Here is a 27,394-nt window from a genome sequence, read left to right as displayed (position 1 = left end):
TCTTCATCTTCTCCTTGTACAAGGCTGAACTTTCATATGCTTTTAGGCGAAACTCATCAAGCTCATTCATGTCATTCAATCTTTGACTCGATGCAGTGCCCCAATCAAAATTCAACTTCTTTAGCGCCCACATTGCTTTATGTTGTAGCTCTACATGCAAATGACATGACTTCCCATATAAAAGTTGGTAGGGGGACATATTTATAGGAGTCTTGAATGCGGTGCGATAGGCCCATAGAGCATCATCAACCCTTCTTGACCAATCAGTTAAGTTGGCGTTCACAGTCTTTGCAAGAATTTGCTTTATCTATCTATTTGACACCTCAACTTGCCCACTAGACTACGGATGATAAGGAGTGGCTACATTGTGACGAACCCCATATTTCTCTAGCAATACCTTGAACTACTTGTTACAAAGTGAGAACCTTCATCGCTGATAATTGCCCTAGGTGTACCAAATCTGGATAAGATACTCTTTTTCAGGAATGCGGTGACACTCTTTCTCTCATTGTTTGAAAGCGCAATTGCTTCCACCAATTTCAATACATAGTCAACTGCAACTAGAATATACTTCATCCCATGCGAACACACAAACAGACCCATGAAGTCAAGATCCTCGACATCTACTATCTCAATCACCAATATTATTGGGTTCATAGGTAGTTCTTGCTTCTTTGAAATTCCTCCTTCTCTGGCAACTATCACAAGACTTGGCGAAATCATGAGCATCTTGGTGGATGGTAGGCCAGTAATACCTACGCTGCAGGATCTTATGAGCAGTCCGAATAACACTATGGTGCCCACCAAAAGGCGATGAATGACATGCCTCGTGTATCAACCTAAGGCACACAGTGACGAATAATCCCATCACCACAAACACGAAACAAGTAAGGCTCATCCCTATAAAACTTCTTCACATCATATATAAACTTTTTCCATTGGTGAAATGACAAATCCGATGCAACCAAATCGCTTGCCAAGTAATTAGCAAAATTTGTGAACCAAGGGATAAGATCATAAGAGGCAGCCAATACTTATTTATCAGGGAACACATCATTAATCTCAGCCCCAACTTTTAGCTTAAGCATAGCTTCCTCCTCCAATTTGGACAAATGATCGGCGACTTGGTTTTATGTTCCCTTTGAATCCTTTACCTCAAAATCAAACTCTTGCAATAAAAGCACCCATCTAATCAACCTCAGTTTTGCATCCTTTTTAGCCATCAGATACCTCAATGCAGAATGGTCAGTATGCACTATGACCTTAGTACCAAGAAAGTAGGGTCTAAATTTTTCGAATGCGAAAACCACAACAAGGAGTTCATGTTCAGTCACGGTATAGTTCTTTTGAGCCGCATTCACGACTTTCTTGGCATAGTAAATCGGATGAAGAATCTTCTCTCGCCTCTATCCTAGTACCTCACCAAGTGCCACTCCACTCGCATCACACATCACTTCGAAGGTTGCCCCCAATCCGGTGAAATAATGATAGGTGTTGATACTGACTTTTCCTTTAACTCTCCAAATTTTCTTAGACAAGTATCATCAAAATCAAACTTACACTCCTTTTCGAGTAGCTTGCACAATGGGTGTGCAATTTTCGAGAAATCTTTTATGAACCTCCGGTAGAAACCTGCATGCCCAAGAAAACTATGAACACCTTTGACAGAGATGGGTGGTAAAAGCTTTTCTATTACCTCAATTATGTCTCTATCAACCTCAATACCTTTCTGCGAAATCCAATGAACCAGAACTATACCCTCTTTCACTATGAGGTGGCACTTTTCCCAATTGAACACACGATGGCACTCTTCGTATCGTTTCAGTACCTCAGCCATATGCATCAAACAACCATCAAATGAGTCACCCGCCACAGAGAAATCATCCATAAATACATCAATTGTGTCTCCACCATATCTGAAAATATCGACATCATGCACCTCTAAAAGTCGCTAGAGCATTACACTACTCACATGCCTTCCTTTTGAAGGTAAAAGTCCCATATGGACAAGTGAAGTGGTCTTCTCTTGATCTTCTAGAGTTATGGAGATTTGATTCTAGCCCGAATACCCATCTAGAAAACAATACCAACCCTTACTAGCAAGACGATCCTGCCTCTGTTCCATGAAAGGCATCAAAAAGTGATATTTTTCTATCCGGGCATTTAGTTTGCGGTAGTCTATGCATACTCTCCATCGAGTCACTGGCCTCATTGGAACCAGCTTCTTTTTCGCTTTAGAAACAACAATGATCTTACCTTTCTTAGGTACACACTAAACAGGACAGACCCAACTATTATCTGCAATGGGGTATATGACTCCAGCATCCAACCATTTAATAATTTCCTTTTTCACTACCTCTTGCATAGGGGGATTTAGTCTCCTTTGGTGCTTAATACTTGGCTTACTGTCCGGCGTAAGTTGGATTTTGTGAGAACAGATGCCCGGTGAAATCCCAATAATGTCTATAATAGTCCATCCAATAGCCCTCTTAAACCACTCCGTTACTGATACCACGACCAGTATTTTCCCTTCACTCAAGTCAGCAACAATGATCACAGGCAAAGTGCTATCTTTCCCCAAGAATACATACCTCAAATGGGATGGTAGAGCCTTGAGTTCCAATTTTGGAGGCTCATCTACAAACGGTTTTTCAGGTGGGGAGTCTTGATTCTTCATATCTAACTCCAGTCTTTTTGGTTTGGAATGAAACTCGAACCTTTCAAGTGTGCAACTAGCTCATTATACTCATCAATACCATCACTATCAAAGTTGTTCATCACCGCTACTAGTGCATCAACACCTAACCTTTCCTTAATGGATACCTCAGATTTTTTCCCCACAATGTGATTCACCATAGATACCGATTTATGATCACTTTCATATTTCATAGACCTATAGATGTTAAAAGTTACCTCTTCATTGTTTAATCAGAACTTCAACTGCCCTCTCTCCATATCAACCAACACACACCCATTTGCAAGAAATGGTCACCCTAAGATGATGGGAACCTCAAAATCAATCTCACAATCTAAGATCACAAAGTCCGTCGGAAAGATGAATGACTCTACTTTCACAAGGACATCTTGCAACACTCCAATGGGCCTTTTCACAGTTCTATCAGCCGTAAGTAAATGCAGCGCAGTCGGTTTTGGAGCTCTTAAACCCAACTTCTTATAAATCGACAATGGCAGCAGATTAATGTTGGCACCCAAATCACACAAAGCCTTCACAAAGTGCAATATACGGATGGTACAAGGAATAGTGAAGGCTCTAGGATCCTATTTCTTTTACACAAGTGACCTAGTAGCAATAGCACTACAATGTTATAACCTTTCTTCATCCTCAAAATTGACAGCCCTCTTTTTGGTCACCAAGTCCTTCATGAATTTTGCATACCCAGGCATTTGCTCCAAAGCTTCTATCAACGGAACATTTATGGAAAGTTGTTTCAACATAGTTATGAACCTGCGGTATTTTCCTTATTCGGTCTTTTTCACCAGTCTCTGTGGGAATGGAGGTGGAGGTTTAGGCATGGGAACAAATTTTTGGGTCACCTCTGCTCCCTTCTCTGTTGCATCTTTCAACTCTCCAGTAACCTTAATCTCATCCGCATCTTTTTCTACCATACTTTCAACCTCAGACGGCATAGGGGATCAATGGTTTGTTTACCTTCGCGAGTAGTGATTGTCATACAATGCCCATCATTCTTCGAATTTTGGATAGTGTTGCTAGGAAGTGTGCCAGGCTGATGTGGGTTCACAGTAGTGGACAACTGACTAAACGGTTGCTTAAGTTGCTTGATTGACACTGCATAGGCATCAACTTTTTGACCGATTCCAGACAAGTTATTTCGCATCGCTTTCACATTCTCATCAGTTGTATCAAACCTCTTCATCATCTTTTGCATCATATCCTCAATGTGTGACATACTACTACCAACCTCTCTATTACCGAATTCTCTATTACCAAGTGAAAGATAGGGCCTACTTCTCTCATTCTTGTTGCCATAGTTGTTCTGGTTGTAGTTTTAATCACGATTGTAGTTCCCATCCCGGATATAGTTTCCCTCTCATTTGTAGTTGCCATAGTTCTAACCTTGGTTTCCTTTACCCTGGCGCCAATTATCCGTATTGGAACCTTGGTCGTTGGTTCGGAAACCCCCCATCTGATCATTCACTAAGTTTGCATCCTCCTCATAGTAACATTCCTCAACTAGCGGTGGTGGAGTTCTAGTTATATAATTTATCGCATTCACCTTTTCTGCATTTTGACTCACATGTTTCAATACCAAGCCCAGTTTTGTCCTCACTTGAGCCATCTCTTCATGAATGTCATTATTCACTTGATTTGTTGCAGTTTGGACCGCGAACATACTTCTACGAGTATTTGCCTTTCTAGTGTTCCATGCCTCATTGTTTCGGGAAATCTTCTCTAGTTTTTTAGCGATCTCCTCAAAAGTGCACTCACCATATGATCCTCCAGCAATAGTATCAAGCACAAACTTTCCATTATCATCCTGACCTCTGTAGAAGTACTCCTTCAGTGACTCATCATCTATGCGATGATTCAGAACACTTCTTATGAACGCAGTGAACTTATCCCATGAACTGCTTACAGACTCTCTAGGTAGTGCTAAGAAATTATTCAGTTTATCCTTGTGATTTAACTTCTTAGACACTGGAAAATACTTCGCCATGAACACCTTATGCAATTGGTCCCATGTATGAATCGAATTGTATAGCAGCTCAGAAAACCACACTGCAGCATCACCAGTCAATGACAGAGGGAAAACTCTCAAACATATGACATTCATAATCAATTTTGGTCATCCCACACAACTCTTACATACACTTTTCAATTTAGCCATGTGACCCTATGGATCTTTCCAAGCTAGACCAAAAAACAACCCTCTTGCTGTAAGCATTTGCATAAGACTGTTGGTCACCACAAATGTATGCCCCGGAGGTAGAAGAGAAAGAATAATAGGCCCTTTTGATTCAACTGTATTGTAGTCAACCTTGTAGTTATCACAAAACCTCGGTGCTGGCGGATTCTGCACCCTTTCTACAATACCACCATGAATATGAGTGGGCGCATCAACAACCCCAGGAGGCTGCAATTCAACTTCATCTTTGTGACCCTCTCTGATTGAATTATTGTGTACCCCTAGATTATTCATTTTCCTCAGAGTTCTTCTTAGTTCAGGATTGTAGGGGGTCAAGGGTTCGCCTTGACTCCGTGTACTTGGCATACACTAGAGTTGAAACCTGTAGAAAACAAAAACAAAACAAAACGTAAAATCAGGAAATACTTGATTAAAGTTCAATAATGTAGTTGAACTCAATCTAAAAGACAAATTCCCTGGCAGTGACGCAAAATTTGATAAGCTCAAATTACACCTCCCTAAAGAAGTATAAGCGATTGTTGTCAAATAAAATACCCAACATGTAGGTTGGGGTCGATCCCATGAGGAATATGGTTTAGACTTAAACTTAACTCACAATTATATCTTTTTAGTCAAATCATTTCTAAGAAAAGTTAAAAGAGGGTTATTGTAAACAAGTAACAGATTGTTGATTTAAATCAATAAGTAACGAGTAAGCAAGATTAACAGTTTGAGAAATTAATATAAGATGGAAACTAGGGTATGTGTGTTCCCCACAAGCTTTTTACGCAGTAATCCTAATAATAATAATCATTTCCTAGTGTTTGACATGCAAGGTTGGTAAGTTAGGTATCCCTAAGTGTTTGGTCCTCCAAATAGGGAATTTCACCACGCGACTTGGTCCATCTACAGGTGTATGCTTTACTAACCCTTACCTTAACCCTAGATTAGTCATCATATCAATTTAGTTTAGTTTTGACCCTCACTTTAATTGAAATCGGACTATTAGATAACATCCACTAAATCTCTGTTGTTTAATCCTTTTCTCATTCATTATCTCCTTGGTCCGGCAAGTAGGAACAAGGCAACTTCTAACATTTGCACCCGTTAAAAAGACTTTTAAACAAAAGGATTATCAATACATGCATAAACACTATTCAAGAATTACTTAATTATTATTCATACTTTGTTAATTGCTCATGGTTCCCACAACCCTAGTTGTGGGTTTAGCTACTAATGCTTGAGAGTTCACATTTCATAATTAGGTTAAAAGAATTCATGAACTTCAGTTAGAATAGATGAAAACCCAAATCTTGAATTGAAATTCAAAGAGTCATTGCATAAACCAACTTCCGGAAATTAAATTGCTAAGAGTTTGCAAATTAATTCCCAAAAGACCAAAACTAGAAGTATACAATAATGTCTAACTCCCAAAAATGGAATTTACAACTAATATTTAATGAAAAAAATCATAAACCAACTAGGAAACAAAATAAGGAAAATTAGTGTGGGACGTGGTTTTGAGTGAGAGCTTGACCTACGGACCATGGATCAACTTACGGTCTGTGGTCTGCCTCCGTGGACCAACACTTAGAAAATAAATATGGTATTGGAACTTCAACTCTCTGACCCCCAAACAACAGATGTGCAGGACGGGGAGTCAATTGATCTACGATCCGTGGTAAGCTTCGTGGTTCCACACTTGGTCAGAATTCCCTGATCTTCTACCTACGATGTACCACCTACGGACCATCACTTGACTTACGGTCCATGGTTGGTTCTGTTGGTTGTCGTTGCTGCCAATTTCAGTCCCTTTTCTCTCAACTGCTTCCAAACCAATTTCCTACAAAAGAGTTCATAAAAATATTATTTCTATTAACAAAATAGCTCAAGACACACACAAACTCTAAGTGAAATGCATCAAAAATATTGTAAACGCACGGTATATCAGTTATGATTCAATTGAGTGGATTATGGTTGTTTATGATTGTTTATGATAGAATTGCATATTTTTAGTATGATTATACATGTATTCATGCCTAACCTGTGATTCTAAGATGAATTTGACATAGATAGGTTTTATGCCATGAAATTGAGGATTTAGATGTAATCTTCTAGGATTGATGAAATACATGATAGATTGCTTGAGATTAGAGTATATAGACATGAATTGAATTAGATTAAAGTATATATGATGAATCATTACTAGTAGTGCTTGAGATTGAGCATATATGATGACATATGAATAGAGTTGCTTAAGAATGAAACATGTAATTAGAATGTCTTGAGATCTAGGAATATGTGATGATCACGAGAAGTATTGTTTTGAGAGTGAGGCTTGTAGTTATGAATGTTGAAATGCTAGGGCTTTGAGAGTAAAGCTAATATGATGAACTATGAGTGTTAAGGCTTTGAAAGTGAAGCTTATATGATAATGGTAGATTAGTAAATAAAATTGTTGTGGAAGGACTTTACCTACATGATCTACCTTATGTATGTATGAATGTATAATGTGAAAGGTTTTCTCACATGAATGATTCTAGTTGAATGATTGATCACCTAAAATGAATCAAAACATGTATGAACTATAATATGTTGAAGTTGTGATATGAGGTCCCTTCATGAATAGCTTGACTTGGTAAGACAAGACCATGCATGGTATCTTGAGATAGTAGAACTCATGGATAGCCTTGGATTGAGAAATCGTACCTGTCACGACCCAAGCCTAGGGCCTAGACGTGACATGGCGAATGAGGAACCCGAAGGAACCCCAAACAAGCCTCTCAAACTTGTCATCACACTTCATCGGTCGCGGAAGTACAATCAACATTAATTAACGGGAAATAGGGACTAAGGGCAAACCATTTCAAAATGACATCATAGAACAAGAGTCAAGCTCATTTACAAAATACTTGTCCAACGCACACCTCTACATACATAGATAGGACGGGGGCCATGACATACTACCGGCTCCCCTCATAGTCAAAATACAATTGCAAGCTAAAGTCTCAAAACATAGGAGTAGGAAACATAACATAGCCCTCGAATCATTGAGGACTCACCAACAAACTCGGATAAGCACCGTACTAGCCACGTGAATGGAGAGAAGGATCAAGAGTAGCTCCGGTCCCTACATGGTGACATCATGTAGGCAAAATATGCGTTAGTACTTGGAATGTACTAAGTATGCGGGGTGCAACACAACAATAGACAAGGACACAATCGAAATACAAGAAATAGTTTCATAGGCATTATGAATAACAATATGAGGATGCATGATCAAAGTGAAGTCAAAACATGTTTAAGTAAATCTATACTAATAGTAGATATCATATGTGTATGCATGATCCAACCAATCTATAACCCCAACTTAGGATGGGGGATGCCGTTCACACCCGGACACCCTGGTGGCAAGGTATAAACCCCTCACATGGTTGATGTTGGTCACACCCCAAGCATCCTAGGTGGTGAGATATAAACCTCTCACATGGTTGATGTTGGTCACACCCCAAGCATCCTAGGTGGTGAGATATAAACCTCTCACATGGTTGTCCGGTTCTTTTCCCCCGGACCGGGCATGGTCATGCAACACTTTATATAGGAAATTCCCATTAGGCTCTAATGCAATCTCACGTATGGAATGAACATATACACAAGCTTAGTTTGTCATCAACACATCTCTGGATTGCCATACATCTCATAACTCAAGCTTTAAAGCATCGATTCATCAATTCTCCATAGTTGGACATTTTGTCAAACACCTTGAAGGCATGTAATGGAATCAAAGAGCATGGAAAATAGGGTAGTAATTATGCAGCCAAACCAGTGAACAACCTACAACAACACCTTTTAACACCCACAATACCACATGAAAATCTCCACATCCATTCCAAATTTAGATTCAAGTTCTAGAGTCACAACATGCTCAAAACAATCACTTTTCATGTTTAAAATTCAATGTGCAGGAAATTATTACAAAGAACAAGACTAATTTATGAATCTTAACTTAAACCATGAATTAGTGAGTAGAATAGAGTCTAGGCACTATGGGTGGAAGGACCCATGAGTTCAACACCACATACCTTGAGTTCTTATGAAGGTCTTGAGAGTGTCTTCAATGGAAGCTTGGAACTTGGAGCAAGAGTCTCTTCAATCTTGAGGAAGGTTTTGGATTAGGGTTCTTGAGAGAACTTGAGAGAAAATGTGTCTAAGTATGGGAGAGGTGTTTTGGGAAATGTTTTAGAGATGGGAATTGAACTAATGGTATATAGGAAATAACATATGCCCTTTGGAAAAATGGTCCAACACTTAGAAAAAAAAATGAGGCGGGTGAACAGTAAAAACGCTCACTGGAAATTGCATTTCCTGCCGGACAGATTTTACGAAAATGGGCATAACTTCTTCGTCCGAACTCCGAATGAGGTGAAACGAAGTGCGTTAGGTAGCTAACTCAAAGGGCTTTCCATGGATATGTTATGGGCCACCCAATTATTTGTGTGCTAGGAGATATGACCCTCCAAAGTAGACCCTCGAAAAAGGCTTCACTTGGAAATTTCGGATTTTGATACGGTTGCTCTAAAATTTGGGTTAGACCCATTTCCCACTCAATTTGACCCCCTAAACAAGAATATGAAGTCGGATTTTCGAAAAACGAAACGGATTTTTTTTGATATAGCTAAACAAGTTTCCGGTAACTTCCGAAGCACATTTTTAAGAACCTTTTGGGTCATTTCAATATCTCCCCCTTGGGAACATTCGTCCCCGAATGTGGAAGAGACGTACAAGGCAAGACTTAGTAAGAACATATCAGCCCCAACATGAATGCAAAAATTTTATTTAAACATCACTTCAAGATTTCAAAACTTAGTGTAAAGCATCCATAACTCATCAATTTAAACATATATGCACATTAATGATTCAGGGGCTGAAATGTAAGACTCAATGGAGTACAAAGGACTTGATTTAATACCTTAGGCTTGAGTGGAGTTGAATAGATAAGGATAACGTCTTTGCATGTCCGCTTCGGCCTCCCAAGTAGCACTCTCCACTTGTTGATTTCTCCAAAGCACCTTAACGGACGCCACTTCTTTGTTCCTCAACCTTTTAACTTGTCTATCTAAGATCTGAACCGGGACTTCTTCATACGTCAAATTATCTTCTACAACACCCACAACCTCAAGAGGTACAATAGCGTTAGGATCACCAACACATTTCCTCAACATCGATACATGGAATACCGGATGAACTAATTCCATCTCCTTGGGCAACCCCAACTCATAGGCTACTTTACCAACCCTTCTTATTATCTCATAAGGACCGACATACCTAGGACTTAATTTCCCCTTCTTACCAAAACGAACCACACCTTTCATTGGAGAAACTTTCAAATAAACCCAATCACCCACTTTGAATTCAAGATCCCGTCTCCTCACATCGGCATAAGACTTTTGACGACTTTGGGCTGTTTTCAACCTCTCCCTAATCATCCTTACCTTCTCAAGAGCATCCATGACCAGATCCGGACCCAACAAGGCCACCTCTCCAACTTCAAACCACCCAACCGGTGACCTACACCGTCTACCATAAAGTGCCTCAAAAGGAGCCATACCGATACTAGAATGATAACTATTGTTGTATGCAAATTCAATCAAAGGAAGATGATCATCCCAACTACCTTTCAACTCCAATACACAAGCTCTAAGCATATCCTCCAAGGTTTGAATTGTTCTTTCGGCTTGGCCATCCGTTTGAGGGTGGAAGGCCGTGCTAAGCTTTACCTTTGTACCAAGACCCCTTTGGAATGACTTCCAAAAGTGAGAAGTGAATTGGGCACCACGATCCGAGATGATAGACAAAGGAATCCCATGCAACCTTACCAATTCATGAATGTACAACTTGGCATACTCTTCAGCCCCGTAAGTAGTTTTAACCGGTAGGAAATGAGCCGACTTTGTCATCCGATCAACCACCACCCAAACCGAATCAAAGCCTCTTCTAGCCTTGGGTAAGCCCACTACAAAATCCATGTTGATTTCTTCCCACTTCCAAGTAGGTATCTCAATGTCTTGAGTTAGGCCACCCGGCCTTTGATGTTCGGCCTTGACTTGTTGACAACTATGGCAACCCGAAACAAATTTTGCAATGTCCTTCTTCATACCGCCCCACCAATACACATCCCTCAAGTCTCTATACATCTTTGTTGACCCCGGATGAATAGAATAAAAAGAATTATGAGCCTCATCAAGGATTCTTTCCCTCACACCATCCACACAAGGAACACATAATCTACCTTGGTACCTAAGGGCACCATCTCCCCCTTGGGAGAAAACCTCCACCTTACCACTACTCACCGAAGCCTTTAATTCTACCAAAGAAGGATCAAGATCTTGCTTGACTATCACCTCATCAACCAAGGAAGACCTTGAACCATCAACAACAACTACTCCTCCACTATCCACCCCTTCTAACCTAACTCCCAATTTGGCCAACCGATGGACCTCCTTAGCCAACTCTTTACTACCTTCCTCCACATGAGCCAAGCTACCCATGGACACTCTACTCAATGCATCCGCCACCACATTAGCTTTCCCCGGATGATAGTGAACACTCATATCATAATCCTTAAGGAATTCTAACCACCTCCTTTGTCTCAAGTTAAGATCTTTTTGCGTGAACACATATTGGAGATTCTTATGGTCGGTGAAGATATCAACATGCACCCCATACAAATAATGACGCCAAATCTTTAAAGCAAAAACCACGGCGGCCAATTCAAGATCATGGGTTGGGTAATTTTTTTCATGAACCTTAAGTTGCCTAGAAGCATAGGCTATAACCTTACCACTTTGCATCAACACACAACCCAAACCAATACGGGAAGCATCACAATAAACAACAAAACCTTCTAACCCATCCGGAAGTGACAAAATAGGAGCGGACACAAGCCTTTCTTTCAAAGTTTGGAAGCTTTCCTCACACTCATCCGACCACACAAATTTAGCCTTCTTTTGAGTCAACTTAGTCATAGGAGAAGCAAGAGAAGAAAACCCTTCCACAAATCTCCTATAATAACCCGCTAAACCCAAGAAACTCCTTATATCCGACGGGGTCAAAGGTCTAGGCCAATTCCTAATAACATCGGTCTTCTTAGGATCCACCTTAATACCATCCCCCGACACCACATGGCCTAGGAAAGCAACTTCCTTCAACCAAAACTCACACTTTTCATATTTAGCGTACAACTTCTCTTCCCTCAATCTTTGGAGTACAACCCTCAAGTGACCCTTGTGCTCTTCCTCACCCCGAGAATAGATCAAGATGTCATCTATAAACACCACCACAAAAGAATCAAGGTAGGGTTTGAAAACCCTATTCATCAAATCCATAAAGAGAGCCGGAGCATTAGTCAACCCGAAAGACATCACCACAAACTCATAGTGCCCATACCTAGTACGAAAGGCCGTCTTGAGAATATCACACTCCCTCACCTTCACTTGATGATACCCTGACCGAAGATCAATCTTAGAGAAGTGACTAGCCCCATGCAATTGGTCAAATAAATCGTCAATCCTTGGAAGAGGATACCTATTCTTGACGGTGACCCTATTAAGTTGTCGATAATCAATACACATTCTAAGAGACCCATCTTTCTTCTTCACAAACAAAACCGGAGCACCCCAGGGAGAATGACTAGGTCTAATAAACCCCTTCTCTAACAAATCTTTTAATTGCTCTTTCAACTCTTTCAACTCCGCCGGGGCCATACGGTAAGGGGGGATAGAAATAGGTTGAGTATCGGGAAGGAGGTCTATACCAAGATCTATCTCCCTTTCGGGAGGGACACCGGGAAGGTCTTCTGGGAAGACATCTAGAAACTCATTAACAACCGGAATAGACTCAATAGGAGGGACTTTAGACTCCACATCATTGACTCTCACAATATGGTACAAGCACCCTTTGGAAATCAACCTATGGGCTTTAATGCAAGAAATGAATTTCCCCTTCACCACAACATCCCGGCTCTCCCACTCAAGGACGGGTTCATTAGGAAATCGGAACTTGACTTTACGAGTCCTACAATCAATAGAAGCATAATATGCATGCAACCAATCCATCCCAAGAATAACATCAAAATCCACCATGTTCAACTCAACAAGATCACAAGGCAACAACTTATTTAATATGCAAACCGGACAATTTCTATACACTTTTCTAGCAACAATAGAGACACCAATGGGAGTGGATACTTCATATGACTCATGCAACAATTCCGACTCGACATGAAATTTTCTAGCAACTAAGGGGGTAACAAAGGAAAGGGTGGCACCCGGATCAATCAAAGTATAAACATCAAGATCAAAGATTTGCAACATACCGGTCACCACATCCGGAGTCTCATTAACACCTTGTCTACCATGCAAAGCATAAAATCGATTGTCCCTTGGGGCACCACTTTGAGAAGCACCTCTACCCAAAGGAGTAGTGTTAGCACTTCGGACCTTGTTGCGGATCTTGGGACATTCAAACCTCTTATGACCCACTTCTCCACATTCAAAGCAAGCACCCGAACCCTTCATGCAAGGACCACCATGCTTCCTCCCACACTTAGGGCATACATCCATAGAACCCACTTCACCTCCCCCTTGAGGTCTAGGAACATTGATAGCAAATCCCCGGTTGACATGAGGGTTTCCTCGGCCTTGATGAAATCTAGCACCCTTAGGGAACCTATTCTCCAATCGGGCCCTCTTGGCCTCGTGCCCCCTTCTCTTCCTCAATTTCTCCTCCTCCATTTGCTCGGCATAAGTCATCAACCGAGACAAATCCATATCTCCAATGAGCATAGCGGACCGACACTCCTCACTAACCAAGTCGGATACACCCATCACAAATTTGTTCATCCTCGACCTAGAGTCGGCCACCAAGTGAGGTGCATACTTGGAGAGTTGGACAAATTTGAGGGCATACTCCCTCACACTCATAGCTCCTTGCTTCAAGTTCATGAACTCCACCAACTTTGCCTCCCTAAGCTCAAGAGGGAAGAACCTATTAAGGAAAGCAAGTTTAAACTCCTCCCACAACACCACATAGCCATTACCTTTCTCACCCTTCCATTGATCAAACCAAATTTGAGCAACCCCCTTGAGTTGGTAGGCCGCCAATTCCGCCTTCTCACAAGCACCAACATCCATAATGGTCAAGATTTTGCATACCTCATCGATGAACTCTTGCGGGTCCTCATCCACCTTTGAACCATGGAAGACCGGAGGGTTCATCCTCATGAAATCTCTCACCCTTTCCCCCGGGGTGGTAGTTCGAGGAGCTTGGGCTCCTTGTTGCACTTGGTTAGCTACCACTTGTGCAAGCATGGTGAGTGCATCACGGAGCTCACCATTGGTGGGTGGCTCTTCCGGTGATCGGGCCCGTCTTCCCCTCATGTTTGGCATGATGATCTAGCAATCCAAAGAACAAGCGTTAGGGAGGAATCACCTTATCGCACTCTAAGCACGACATAGAACATGAAGAAGGGAAACCTTTCCTAAAACGTTTTGTAGCCTCCCATTCATAGTCGTGGCGCGCTTCACAACCATGATTAGGACTCTACTCAACGCGGTGTGTTGGACTCCGAGGATTTAACAACCTAGTGCTCTGATACCAAGCTTGTCACGACCCAAGCCTAGGGCCTAGACGTGACATGGCGAATGAGGAACCCGAAGGAACCCCAAACAAGCCTCTCAAACTTGTCATCACACTTCATCGGTCGCGGAAGTACAATCAACATTAATTAACGGGAAATAGGGACTAAGGGCAAACCATTTCAAAATGACATCATAGAACAAGAGTCAAGCTCATTTACAAAATACTTGTCCAACGCACACCTCTACATACATAGATAGGACGGGGGCCATGACATACTACCGGCTCCCCTCATAGTCAAAATACAATTGCAAGCTAAAGTCTCAAAACATAGGAGTAGGAAACATAACATAGCCCTCGAATCATTGAGGACTCACCAACAAACTCGGATAAGCACCGTACTAGCCACGTGAATGGAGAGAAGGATCAAGAGTAGCTCCGGTCCCTACATGGTGACATCATGTAGGCAAAATATGCGTTAGTACTTGGAATGTACTAAGTATGCGGGGTGCAACACAACAATAGACAAGGACACAATCGAAATACAAGAAATAGTTTCATAGGCATTATGAATAACAATATGAGGATGCATGATCAAAGTGAAGTCAAAACATGTTTAAGTAAATCTATACTAATAGTAGATATCATATGTGTATGCATGATCCAACCAATCTATAACCCCAACTTAGGATGGGGGATGCCGTTCACACCCGGACACCCTGGTGGCAAGGTATAAACCCCTCACATGGTTGATGTTGGTCACACCCCAAGCATCCTAGGTGGTGAGATATAAACCTCTCACATGGTTGATGTTGGTCACACCCCAAGCATCCTAGGTGGTGAGATATAAACCTCTCACATGGTTGTCCGGTTCTTTTCCCCCGGACCGGGCATGGTCATGCAACACTTTATATAGGAAATTCCCATTAGGCTCTAATGCAATCTCACGTATGGAATGAACATATACACAAGCTTAGTTTGTCATCAACACATCTCTGGATTGCCATACATCTCATAACTCAAGCTTTAAAGCATCGATTCATCAATTCTCCATAGTTGGACATTTTGTCAAACACCTTGAAGGCATGTAATGGAATCAAAGAGCATGGAAAATAGGGTAGTAATTATGCAGCCAAACCAGTGAACAACCTACAACAACACCTTTTAACACCCACAATACCACATGAAAATCTCCACATCCATTCCAAATTTAGATTCAAGTTCTAGAGTCACAACATGCTCAAAACAATCACTTTTCATGTTTAAAATTCAATGTGCAGGAAATTATTACAAAGAACAAGACTAATTTATGAATCTTAACTTAAACCATGAATTAGTGAGTAGAATAGAGTCTAGGCACTATGGGTGGAAGGACCCATGAGTTCAACACCACATACCTTGAGTTCTTATGAAGGTCTTGAGAGTGTCTTCAATGGAAGCTTGGAACTTGGAGCAAGAGTCTCTTCAATCTTGAGGAAGGTTTTGGATTAGGGTTCTTGAGAGAACTTGAGAGAAAATGTGTCTAAGTATGGGAGAGGTGTTTTGGGAAATGTTTTAGAGATGGGAATTGAACTAATGGTATATAGGAAATAACATATGCCCTTTGGAAAAATGGTCCAACACTTAGAAAAAAAAATGAGGCGGGTGAACAGTAAAAACGCTCACTGGAAATTGCATTTCCTGCCGGACAGATTTTACGAAAATGGGGATAACTTCTTGGTCCGAACTCCGAATGAGGTGAAACAAAGTGCGTTAGGTAGCTAACTCAAAGGGATTTCCATGGATCTGTTATGGGCCACCCAATTATTTGTGTGCTAGGAGATATGACCCTCCAAAGTAGACCCTCGAAAAAGGCTTCACTTGGAAATTTTGGATTTTGATACGGTTGCTCTAAAATTTGGGTTAGACCCATCTCCCACTCAATTTGACCCCCTAAACTAGAATATGAAGTCGGATTTTCAAAAAACGAAACGGATTTTTTTAATATAGCTAAACAAGTTTCCGGTAACTTCGGAAGCACATTTTTAAGAACTTTTTGGGTCATTTCAGTACCCTTCCAAAGGTTACCTTGAACTAGCATGAGAGGATGCTTTCATGATAACTTGACTTGGTGAGGCCACACCACTTCATGATAGCTTGGATTGAGCAATAGCACCCTTCCTTGAGTAGCTTGGACTTGCATGAGATGATGCTTTCCATGATAGCTTGGTCTATCATATTGAGGTGCTTTTCCTTGTTAGCTTTGAATTGGTAAATCGTAACCATTCATGAGTGATGATATGTCATTAGACTAGTAAGAGGTACTCTTCCATGAATAGTAAGAATAGCTAACGAGGGACTAATCCGTAATCAAAGTAGCATATTTATGATGAAACAAGATTACTTCAAGGAAGTATCGTAAGTATATTTTAATATGAGATTTACTTGTTATGATGTTAGATTAGCTTGGATTGTTGCTTGAGTTGCCTTCATTGATATGTATGACTAGAGGTGATGACCTGTGTATTGAGTAAGAACAAGTTGAGGTTACTTGGGAAGTGTTCTTCTTATAGTATGTTGATTTATGTGCATTGCATATTCTTATGACTTATATGGTTATCTCTTATGCTTATAGTATATGTCCTATGTTGACTAATGCCTATGTTGTGCTTATGTTGATGATTTATGCTAGCCATCATATTTAGTACATTCTTATACTAACACATACTCTTGTCTACATTCTTATCAAATGTAGGGTCCGGCAATATTGACTTCCATCCCCGTGGCTAGGTTCTTAGTAGAGCAAGCAAGTGAAGATTTGGTGAGTCCTCATAGCATCGAGGATTTGACCACATTTACTTTATGTCTTTCTTTTATGTTTTAGAACTATTGTATGGGCTGTGTCCCTAAGACTATAAAAGTATTAGATGGTTTGAGACAAGTGTTAAAGACTTCTGCTTCGTTTTATAAAACTTTGATATTATTGAAAATGCTTTAAATTTCCACACAATTTTCTATTATCTTACGTCATGATATGCTAAGTGGCTTGTATGAGGCCTCTCGGGGTCTCATATGCCTTGTTACATCTAGGGGGTACCCCTGGGTCGTGACATGTTTACATTAGAATACCTGAAATGACTGGGATATGATTGTGTTTCGTTGCATCCGTTGTGACCATATCAAGAGTTGTCCATAGTAGAAGGCCTAAAAGGCATTGAGGAAGTGTGTTCTAGTTGGAAGAAGCAACACAATCAGCGAATAAAAATATGAACCGTAAAACAAGGTACAATCTTACAGGAAGTCGATAATTACCGTTTAGCGAGTGATTGAAAATTAAGGTGCAGGAGGTGAGAGTCAGACAAGTAAACGATAGCAACTGTTACATTCAAACACAAACTATCAATTAACAAAAAAAAGTTAAAACATATTCCATAAGTAAATTAACTTATAATGTTTATATTTGAAAATTAGATTTAAATGTTGAAGTACTATAATTATGAATTGTATAGAAGATAGAATGAAATTTGGTTGTTGATTAAATTTTAGCTGTAGTCAAATTCCATTGGTAAAAGTTTGATGCAGAGGTCTTGTTGATTTCGACATTTGCAACAGGGATGCATTAAAAATTAAGAAAGATATTAATAGCAGTGAAACACAAGTGAACTCGGGCTGAATTATGAATATTGAACAAACAACAAAAGAGTGTTTTTAAGAATAATAACAATACAACCCTCATGCAAGAAAGAGTATATAAGAGAACTTTGGAATATGGTTGACATTGCATCAAATAAGTGCAAGTTTTTTTAAAATATAAACAATACAACCCTCGTGCAAGAAAGAGTAGAGAAGGGAAACATAGAATATGTACAATATTGCATCAAATAAATTCTGTATGAATGTACGGGTGGACAAAATCATGGCAGTTATTGAACTCATATGAACGATTTGGTCTTGTTGAAGGCTCTGGGCAAAATCTGATCCAAGCAGAATCGGGTCCACATTTGAGATACTTTAATGAAGGTTGGTGAAGGTGAGGCAGCGCAACCATGGAATTTACAGGTGATTGAAATTAAGGCACAGGGTGTGTTAGAGAGAAAGTGAATATATGATGAAAGATTTAATTTGAAGAGTGCAGGTTAAGAGCACCATACCTGCATTGAGTGCGGAAATTTGTTAGATTATGAAGACAGCGGCGAAGAACGATTGCGACTGGTAGAAGTAATGAAGGGGATGGTAGTTTGTGCAGAGGAAGGAGGAGTTACAACAAGTGAAGGAGGGAGGTTTGGTAGAGGTGAAAGTTGTAAGGGGGAGGTAACGGATGTGTAGAGTTATGTTGGTTGGGAAAGGGTAAGACTGAATATAGGGGAGGGGTATTTGGGGGATTAACTTCTTTTTAAAAGAACTCTGGCCTGGGTTGTTGTTGTTATTACTACACATGTTGGTTGGGAAAGGGTAAGACTGAATATAGGGGAGGGGTATTTGGGGGATTAACTTCTTTTTAAAAGAACTCTGGCCTGGGTTGTTGTTGTTATTATAATTATTGTTATTATTTATAATAATAATAATAATAATAATAATAATAATAATTGTTATTATTATTATTGTTATCATTATTATTATAATTATAATTATTATTATTGTTATTGTTATTGTTATTGTTATTGTTATTGTTATTGTTATTGTTATTGTTATTATTATTGTTATTGTTATTGTTATTGTTATTATTATTGTTATTGTTATTTTATTGTTATTATTTTTTATTGTTATTGTTATTATTTGTTATTATTTTTATTTATTATTATTGTTTGTTATGGTTTTTGTTATTATTTGTTTTTGTTATTGTTATTATTGTTTATTATTGTTATTATTTGTTATTGTTGTTGTTGTTAATATTATTATTATTTGTTATTATTGTTATTATTTGTTGTATTATTATTATTATTATTTGGTAAATAAACAACTTTTATTGATTACCAAAAACTGCAACATTACAATGCTAAAACAGGATTAGACCATCGTTTCTCACAATCTCTATAGCCTAAAGCAACACCATCGTAGGGACTAAAACAGGTGGTTATAAAAGAAAAACATTGATCTGAGCCTGTATTTAACAATCAACAAACATGGTAAGAAAGATAAATATAGACCTGTCTCAGGGCATATGGTTTAACTATTGGAGGTAGTCTTGTCACTTCTGTTTTCTTTCTCCTATTGTGTGTATGTAGATTGCAACCTCTCTTGATATTCTATCATTTTTGAACTGACCTCCTTGAAAGCGCATTAAGTTCCTTCCCCTTCATATCAACGTAACCACTATTACAAATAGGCTACTGAGTATGCCCCCTCTCCCAGATCTCTTCTTAGCCCAATCAAATGCGTTAACCACCTCTTCTTGCCAGCTCACAATAAGCTTATAATCACCCACCCATCTTAACAGCATACTCCAAAGTGTGTGAGTAGTTGGGCATTCAAATAATAGATGAGTTAGATTTTCCAAAGGATCAACATAGAATACACAAGCATTAGGAATTGCTATACCAAATTTTTGTGGCCTATCAACAACTGGTAATCGTTGGTCTAGAGCTAGCTATAAACAAAATTTGTGTTGTGGATGGATTGCAGGATAAGTTGTCAAATTCTTCCATTATATTTTAGGGTACTATGGTCTCAAAGCTGCATACATACTCCTATATTGAATTTGTTATCATGGACCACTGTATCCAGGCGGTGACACCCCACCCATTTGAACGTTGGAATTAACTCATACTTTTGGAATAAGTCTAAGACTACCTCCCATATTAGGAAGGATGTTATATCAGTTATTTTGAGTGCCCAATTTTTGTGTGTTAAGTTTTAAGTTCAAGGAAGTTGCAAAATAAAAGTCGACAAAAGTTAGTGTAAATGTCGTAAAGGAATTCTCTGTAATTTAGGGTCAGATGTCTCAACAAATTTTTTCTAATATATAAAGAGTTAGAATACTCATGGCCTATCAAATCGAAGATCTACGAGTATATTTTCCAATTCACTAAACCATTCATCAATACGACTTCATAATTGAGAGATATCCAGGTTTTCGTGAGACTGCACAAGTCAACACCTCGAAGTGGGCCCCAACCCCTAAGTCAGTTATTCTTTAAATACACCCATCTCCTTTTTTTTCATTAGAACTGATAAAAAAACCCAGAAAAATCAGAACTCAAGCTACTAAATCCTCCAAGGGTGTTGGTTCTTTCAACTCAAAAGTTTAACGAAAGTTACTCTACGTCGTGAGATCAACGTTGTTGTATAATTTTCTTCTTGATTTGGGCTACGTTATTGTAGTTGCAAAGAGGTAGAATCTTAGTATTATTATTTCACACATTTTGGTTGAGGCAATCATATTTTTACAACCCTTCTTCGTAGTTCCATGTATAGTATAATTTTTATAGATTTTTAAGCCATGTGGTGTTATTTTCGATATTGTGGTTGTGGGCAGCCCCTTTGTCTTATTTGTTTCACTGTTATTGTTGTTTATTGATGGTGTTAAGGTGCCGAGGTTATTGGGGGTTGGTTTGATTCTTATTGGAGTCGCGTACGATGGTTGTTGGATTGAATGACGTGAAGTACGCCTAGTTATGTTGCCTCGGGAGATTGTGCTCCTTCGAGATGTTGTCAAAATGTATTAAATGGATTTAGCTGCTAATTATTGTTGCTTTCCGCCTCATTTTATTGTTTCGACTTTGTTGGTCACGAGTGTGGCATTAGCGTCTTATCAATTACTTATGGTCCATTCTTGTAGCCTTGTTGATTTTTGTGTTATTGCATTACTTTGGTTGGCCAAGTATCATAGAGAAAATCTTTGGACATTTATTGAAAGGGACGTTAAGGCTATTATTTCTCTTCTGGCATGATCCTAATGGCCTAAGCTTGTTATGGCTAGTGTATTATCATTAGTTGACTTGTAGACATGTCATGTTGAGTTGGCTGCAACCATATGATATAATGTCTATCGACGACACTCTACTCCTAAGTTACCTAGAAAAGTAGGTTATGATTTTGTATTGATTAATTATGATTACTTGTTATTGTTGTAATGTTTTATCGTCAGGATGCCACCTATGAACTTGTTTTGGCCACAACATACACTGATATTGCAGGGGTTCTTTAACATACATATTAATTCTTATACCAAGCCTACGGACAGGGTAAACCAAGCCTTCAGGTTGAGAAGAGCGAGTCTACACGCCAGGTAGGCTGTGTCTAAGGGCTGGGTAGGCTATACATACTTCTATACTGAATATGTTGTCACAGACCATTGTATTCAGGCTGTGACACCCCACCCATTTGAACATTGGAATTTACTTGTACTTTTGGAATAAGTCTAAAACTACCTAGCATATTAGGAAGAATGTTATATGAGTTATTTTGAGTGCACAATGTTTGTATGTTAAGTCTTAAGTTCAAGAAAGGTTCAAAATAAAAGTCGACAAAAGTTATTGTAAATGTCGAGTTCTCTGTAATTTAGGGTCAGATGTCTAAACATTTTCTCCTAATATATAAAGATTTAGAATACCCATTACCTATGAAATCGAAGGTCTATGAGTCTAGTTTCCAACGCACTAAACCATTCATCAATATGACTTAATAATTGAGAGATGCGCAGGTTTTCATGAGAGTGCTCAAGCAGACGAATGAACTTCACAATTGAATAACTTGTTTTTGAAGATTTGAGCTCGAGAGATAATAGTTTTCTAAACAATTAAGCAAGGGTTAAAACTGAAACACTTTGAAATCGAGAGGATATGAGTGATATTCACCTAAAAAGGCTGAAAAGTGTTTAGGTGTATGTAACTTGCTAAGACTGCATGCATTGTATCAAAATACCGTTATTTGTGCAAAATATAAGTTGTAGTCTAGAGGTCATGGGAACACAATCCTAGTCTACTCTAAATTGATAACCAAACCTTGGGACTGTCACGTGTTACTGTTACTATTTAACTCTAAATACGATTGGTTACTTGGATATTAAAACAAACCCAATATTTACTTTATGCAATTTTATTTTTGGGAATATCAATCGCAACTAAACATAAGAACTAGTAGGTTTGTTTCTTCTGTAATTCCTTGTTCGATCGACCTCAACTCTTGTTGAGTTCATTAATTAACATCAATCGTTTATACTTCTTATTTGAGGTGTAAGTTTGGACGTATCAATCTCTTAAATTGAAGTTGTAAATCAACTACCTGATGGCTGAGAATGTTTTCAATATATTTTCTTTTACTTTTAACATGATTAGCTAAAACCCCTATTCTAGGGGTGTGCAAATGGAGTTGAGTTTTGATTAAATTGGTGGAATAGTGTGTATTTCTCTATTTTATTTTGATTTCATGGATTCAACTTGATTGTTATGTGTTAATTTATGAATTGAGGTTGCAAACTTAATTCTACTTCAGATATTCATATATTGCTTGAGAGAGAATGTATGAAGTGGGTAATTGATTTGATGCTTGCATATTAGTTTGGAATTCCTTATTTGCTTGAGAAAAAAATTTGGGTTTCACCTCTAAATGCTAGACTTTCTCAAGAGAAGATCTATGTCAAGGTAATGGGTTGTTTAGTAAATTATACATAGGAATGTTTGAGAGGAATTCTTGTGATAAACATGTTGTGATTGAGAAATACAATATGTGTTTGAGACTGGCCCAACCTACCCATGGGTAATCAAGGTTATTGAGTAATCACATTGACCCAGCTTTTGAAATCAATACCCACCTCCGCACACTCCTAGATTATTAGTCTATTTGCTTGCTAAACACTTGTTTTAGTTAAAATTGTCGAAATTGGTTAGTAAATAATCTTAATTTGATATTTGGAATTTACCCACCCTTTTTACCATCTATGTACAATGAATAAGGACACAATTTGACTTCATAATTGAAATCTTTCATAGACCATTCCTTGTCGGGGTTCCTCGTACGTTCAGTAATTAGATTGGTAATGACTACTTACTAGTTTAGTGATTTTACAAATAATTCGAGTGTTATACAAAATGAAGTCGTTGCCGGGGAGCGGTGCTTAGAATTCTTTTAGTGAAGTGATTTTATGAACTGAATTAGTATAGTAGAATACTCTCATTACCATTTGTTCCATTGTTTTTCTCTTTATAGGTGAAGACATCAGTGCCATTTGAAACAATGATGCTAGCCAACATGGGCAAAATTAAAATGTGGGAAATTTAGATGATGTGAACTTCAATGCAATACAGGAGCTACCCGGTTACCCCCAACCGTGGGGAAAGCTATGTTTCATGTAACCAGAACCATGCTTAAATTTCTCCAAATGAAGGAAATGTTTGGAGGTCTAGCTCATGAGGATCCCCATGAGCATATTCACAACTTTGTGGATAAATGTGATACATTTACTTTCAAGTATCACCCAAGAGTCCATTTGATTGAGGCTCTTTCCCTTCTCTCAATGGGGGAAACTTGAAAATGATTGGCTGAATTACCAAGAGACTCAATCACTACTTGGAAGAACTAACTCAGGTGTGATGAGTGGTAGATTTGCATTCCTTTGAGGCCTATTTAGCTCAAATATTAGTGTCCTCAATGCCTAATTTTGTCCTAATGATATGATGATATTTTGATAATTTGCAACTATGAAGACAAATGGACAAGTCAAGGATAAATGTTTGAAAGAATGACCGAAAGTGTGAAAAGAAGTGCAAATTTACATTGATGATAACTAAGAAAGAAATGTGGATCACCTAGTGAGCATGACCTCGCCCAAAGTGATAGTGCACAACACTTGTATTTATCAAGATAGGTCGGTGAACTCCAAAACAAAAGGCGACTCATCGAATGAGAATGGTGACCTTGCTGACCATCACTGAAAGCGACAGTGCAAGGAGGAAAATTGAAGGCTTGAAAGGTGAACCAAGGTGGTACTTGGTGATTTGCGTAACATGAAAGGCAGACTCGAACAAGCCCATCAACTGAGGTTCAAACACCTGAAGCCTAGAATAAAAGAAGGTGAGATGAAGCATGATCGACGATTCGCCAAATGAACTTGTGCCTAGATTGTTTTATTATATAGGCTCTGGCGCTTCTCATCCAACTTGCGGTTAGCATTAACTCCATTCAGCTTTGCTTGGGATTGGTAAGTTATCATAGTTCGGGGACATACCACTTATGCTTTTATATTCTTTTCAGACTTATTTTAGTTTCAAATTGTTTCGTGAGCTAGGGCTTGTCCTAGCCACACCATGTATAATAGAGGCTTGTTGTCAGAAATTACTATTTTCGCATTTAGTCTTTGTACTTAGGGTATCTTTTATGTTGAGATTGTCATTTGAGATTTATCTTCCTCTTATATATTTTATTTAGGTATGTTGTTATCTTAGTGTCATGCTATGTCATGTGGCTCGTTTAGAATTTTTTGGGATTCTATTCACCTTGTCACGTCTATGAGATAGTCTTGAGTCATGACAATAACCCTCTTAGGCAACAACATAGCCCCGTAGGCAAAGATCACATAGTCCTTTTTGGCAACAACATAACTCCATATGCAAAGATCACATAGCTCTCTTACGCAAAATATAGCCCCGTAGGCAAAAATCACATAGCCTTCTTAGGCAAAAATATAGCCTTACTGGCAAAAATCACATTCCTGCAACTAACCACAATAGCCCCAAGGGCAACAATAACAATTCATTAGGCCGAAAGTGAAGAGTTTAGTTATAAACAACCTATATGAATAATTTATAAGCCATGCCTAACAGGTTGCTACCAACATAATAAGAATCTCAAAAAGAGAGGAATATAACAACTCGAGCATCCAACCACCAACAATTATGGCTACAAGTACATCAACGATAACAACAATTTCTTTACATCGCTCATAGCTTTAAGGAAGCATGTTGAAAGAAGCGAATAGCCTTAGCATACCTTTTTTGATGAATTCAAGTTGTCTATTGACTTTTATTTGAAACCCCCTTCAATAGCAGGACCACAATCAACACACAATAATATAAGGTACCACGATAAACAGACAAAAGATATGAATTTTTGTTGTAGCTTACTATTTGCGGCTTATTGAAGCTAGAATCATTGAAATGAGGGTCTTATCTTGATCTTAAGCTCGGAATACAACTAAAAACCTCAAAACACAGCAAAACCTTGCTGCCACAATCTCCACAGAGGTATGCCGCACAATTTACAAAGAAAAAAATTCAAAATGACAAGCTCGTGATGTAGGACAATTTTCGTTAAAGATCCAAGATGAGATTATCAATGTATATAAATGATTAAAGGTGTAAATTTCTGATTTTGGTGGGTTTGTACGAACTGAAAATGAATTAAAATGAAGAAGATAAAGATTTTATAACCTTCCACTGACCTAAGGGTCCACTAGTCGTCTCTACTGCACATTCATTACAAAAACGTGAATATTTCTGTATTTTGAAGTCGCCTGGACGAACGGTTTGATGCATTGGAAACTAGACTCATAAACCTTGATTTGATAGGCTGCGGGTCCCATAACTCTTTACATATTGGAGAAAAGGTCCGAGACATTTGTCCCAAATTTCAGAGAAATCTTTTAAACAGAACTTGCGATAATTTTTGTCAACTTTTATTTCACAACTCGCTTAACTTCAAAACTTGAGATACGATTCTTGAACGTTTAAAATTATGATATATTACATCATTCTTAATTTATTAATCATTGTAAGGCCTCATTTGTTTGCACTTAACGAAAGTCTGATTCTTAATCATTCAGATTCAACATATTAAGTGTGTTTGTTTTTAATGTCTAAATTTTAATCATTCAGATTCAACCCATTAAGTACATATGTTTTATTTTCTTATAAAGCCTCCAAATGGGTCTTAATGAGTCTAAACGAATCAAATCTATATCAGAGTTTTAATACCAGTTGACTCTATTAAAATAATTAACGTTATTTTAGAAAAAAAGAGTTTATCTTCTTCCCCGATTTTCTTCTAGGGCAAAGTTTCAAGTTCTTGCTCCCCTTTTCCAACCAAATACCATTTTTTTTCTTTTGAATAAGTAAGTTTTCATAATCTCTTACAAGTATTTATCTAGTATTTTTAATATATATATATATTATCTTTGGGTGAATTGATATTTATGAAGAACTCTTCTTGTCACAAATATTGAGTAAAATCGTGAAAATAAAAAAAAGGAAAAAATTTCTTGTATGTTTATTTTTGAAACAACAACTAAAGGGTTCCTTTGGTATAAAAACTAAAGGAAAAGTTGTCACATCTTGTGAAAAAATTGTTTGAGAAGATAGACATATCGTTTGAGTGTGTGTGTGGGGAGGGGGGAGGGGGGGTTATACTCTTATTCTCGAAACAACTTTTTGGATGAAGTTATCTTGGTTTTGGGTTATAATTTTTTTTATTAATATAGTGTTTAATTTCTAATTTAAAAAAAAAAAGATAATTTATGTACATTCAGGTATAGAAAACAAACAATCTTAAATATTCAGCGTTCAGACCTAGAAACAACATCTGAATATTCAAATGTGTATTCAAATTCTCACATTTTAATCTCAATGCAAATCTTAATATTCATATGTGCATTCAGATTCAAACATCTTAAATTTATGGAAAAAAAATAAGGCCTAACACTATTTAGGAAAAAATGTGTTAAAATAGGAAAAATATAATATAGTACGAGAAAAATGTATTTTTGACCTAATTAATTAAGTAACACTAGAGACATTTTGAAGCAAGTAATTACTAGTGCAAGATAGAATAAAAGAAGGGAAAATTGTATGAAATAACAAACTATTAATTCAAATTAAATGTTATAGCCATAATTTATTTTAATTGTAATTCGCAGCAAACATCCCTTTTTTTGCCATCTGATTTGATATACAATTAGCCAT

At 38.2% G+C, this 27,394-nt stretch overlaps 3 protein-coding genes across 4 annotated transcripts in view; 1 reads left to right on the top strand and 2 right to left on the bottom strand.

Moving 5' to 3' along the window:
• Positions 1–27,394, top strand: part of LOC125854930 (uncharacterized) — a 632,422-nt gene that overhangs the window by 212,622 nt on the left and 392,406 nt on the right. The gene's annotated exons all lie outside the window — the stretch shown is intronic.
• The window catches only part of LOC125854934 (OVARIAN TUMOR DOMAIN-containing deubiquitinating enzyme 1), a 1,192,864-nt gene that overhangs the window by 892,428 nt on the left and 273,042 nt on the right, over positions 1–27,394 (bottom strand). The window lies entirely within an intron of this gene.
• On the bottom strand, positions 840–2,677 carry LOC125855950 (uncharacterized). The gene is made up of 5 exons (XM_049535586.1): positions 2,357–2,677; positions 2,070–2,272; positions 1,726–1,916; positions 1,561–1,632; positions 840–1,033 (listed from the first exon to the last, which is right to left on the bottom strand). Exons 1-5 carry the CDS (start codon positions 2,675–2,677, stop codon positions 840–842), a joined length of 981 nt encoding a protein of 326 aa, XP_049391543.1.

Source organism: Solanum stenotomum, chromosome 2 (genome assembly GCF_019186545.1).
Source record: "Solanum stenotomum isolate F172 chromosome 2, ASM1918654v1, whole genome shotgun sequence".
In the NCBI taxonomy this organism is placed as follows: Eukaryota; Viridiplantae; Streptophyta; class Magnoliopsida; order Solanales; family Solanaceae; genus Solanum; species Solanum stenotomum.
This window is presented reverse-complemented; position numbering and strand designations above follow the sequence as displayed.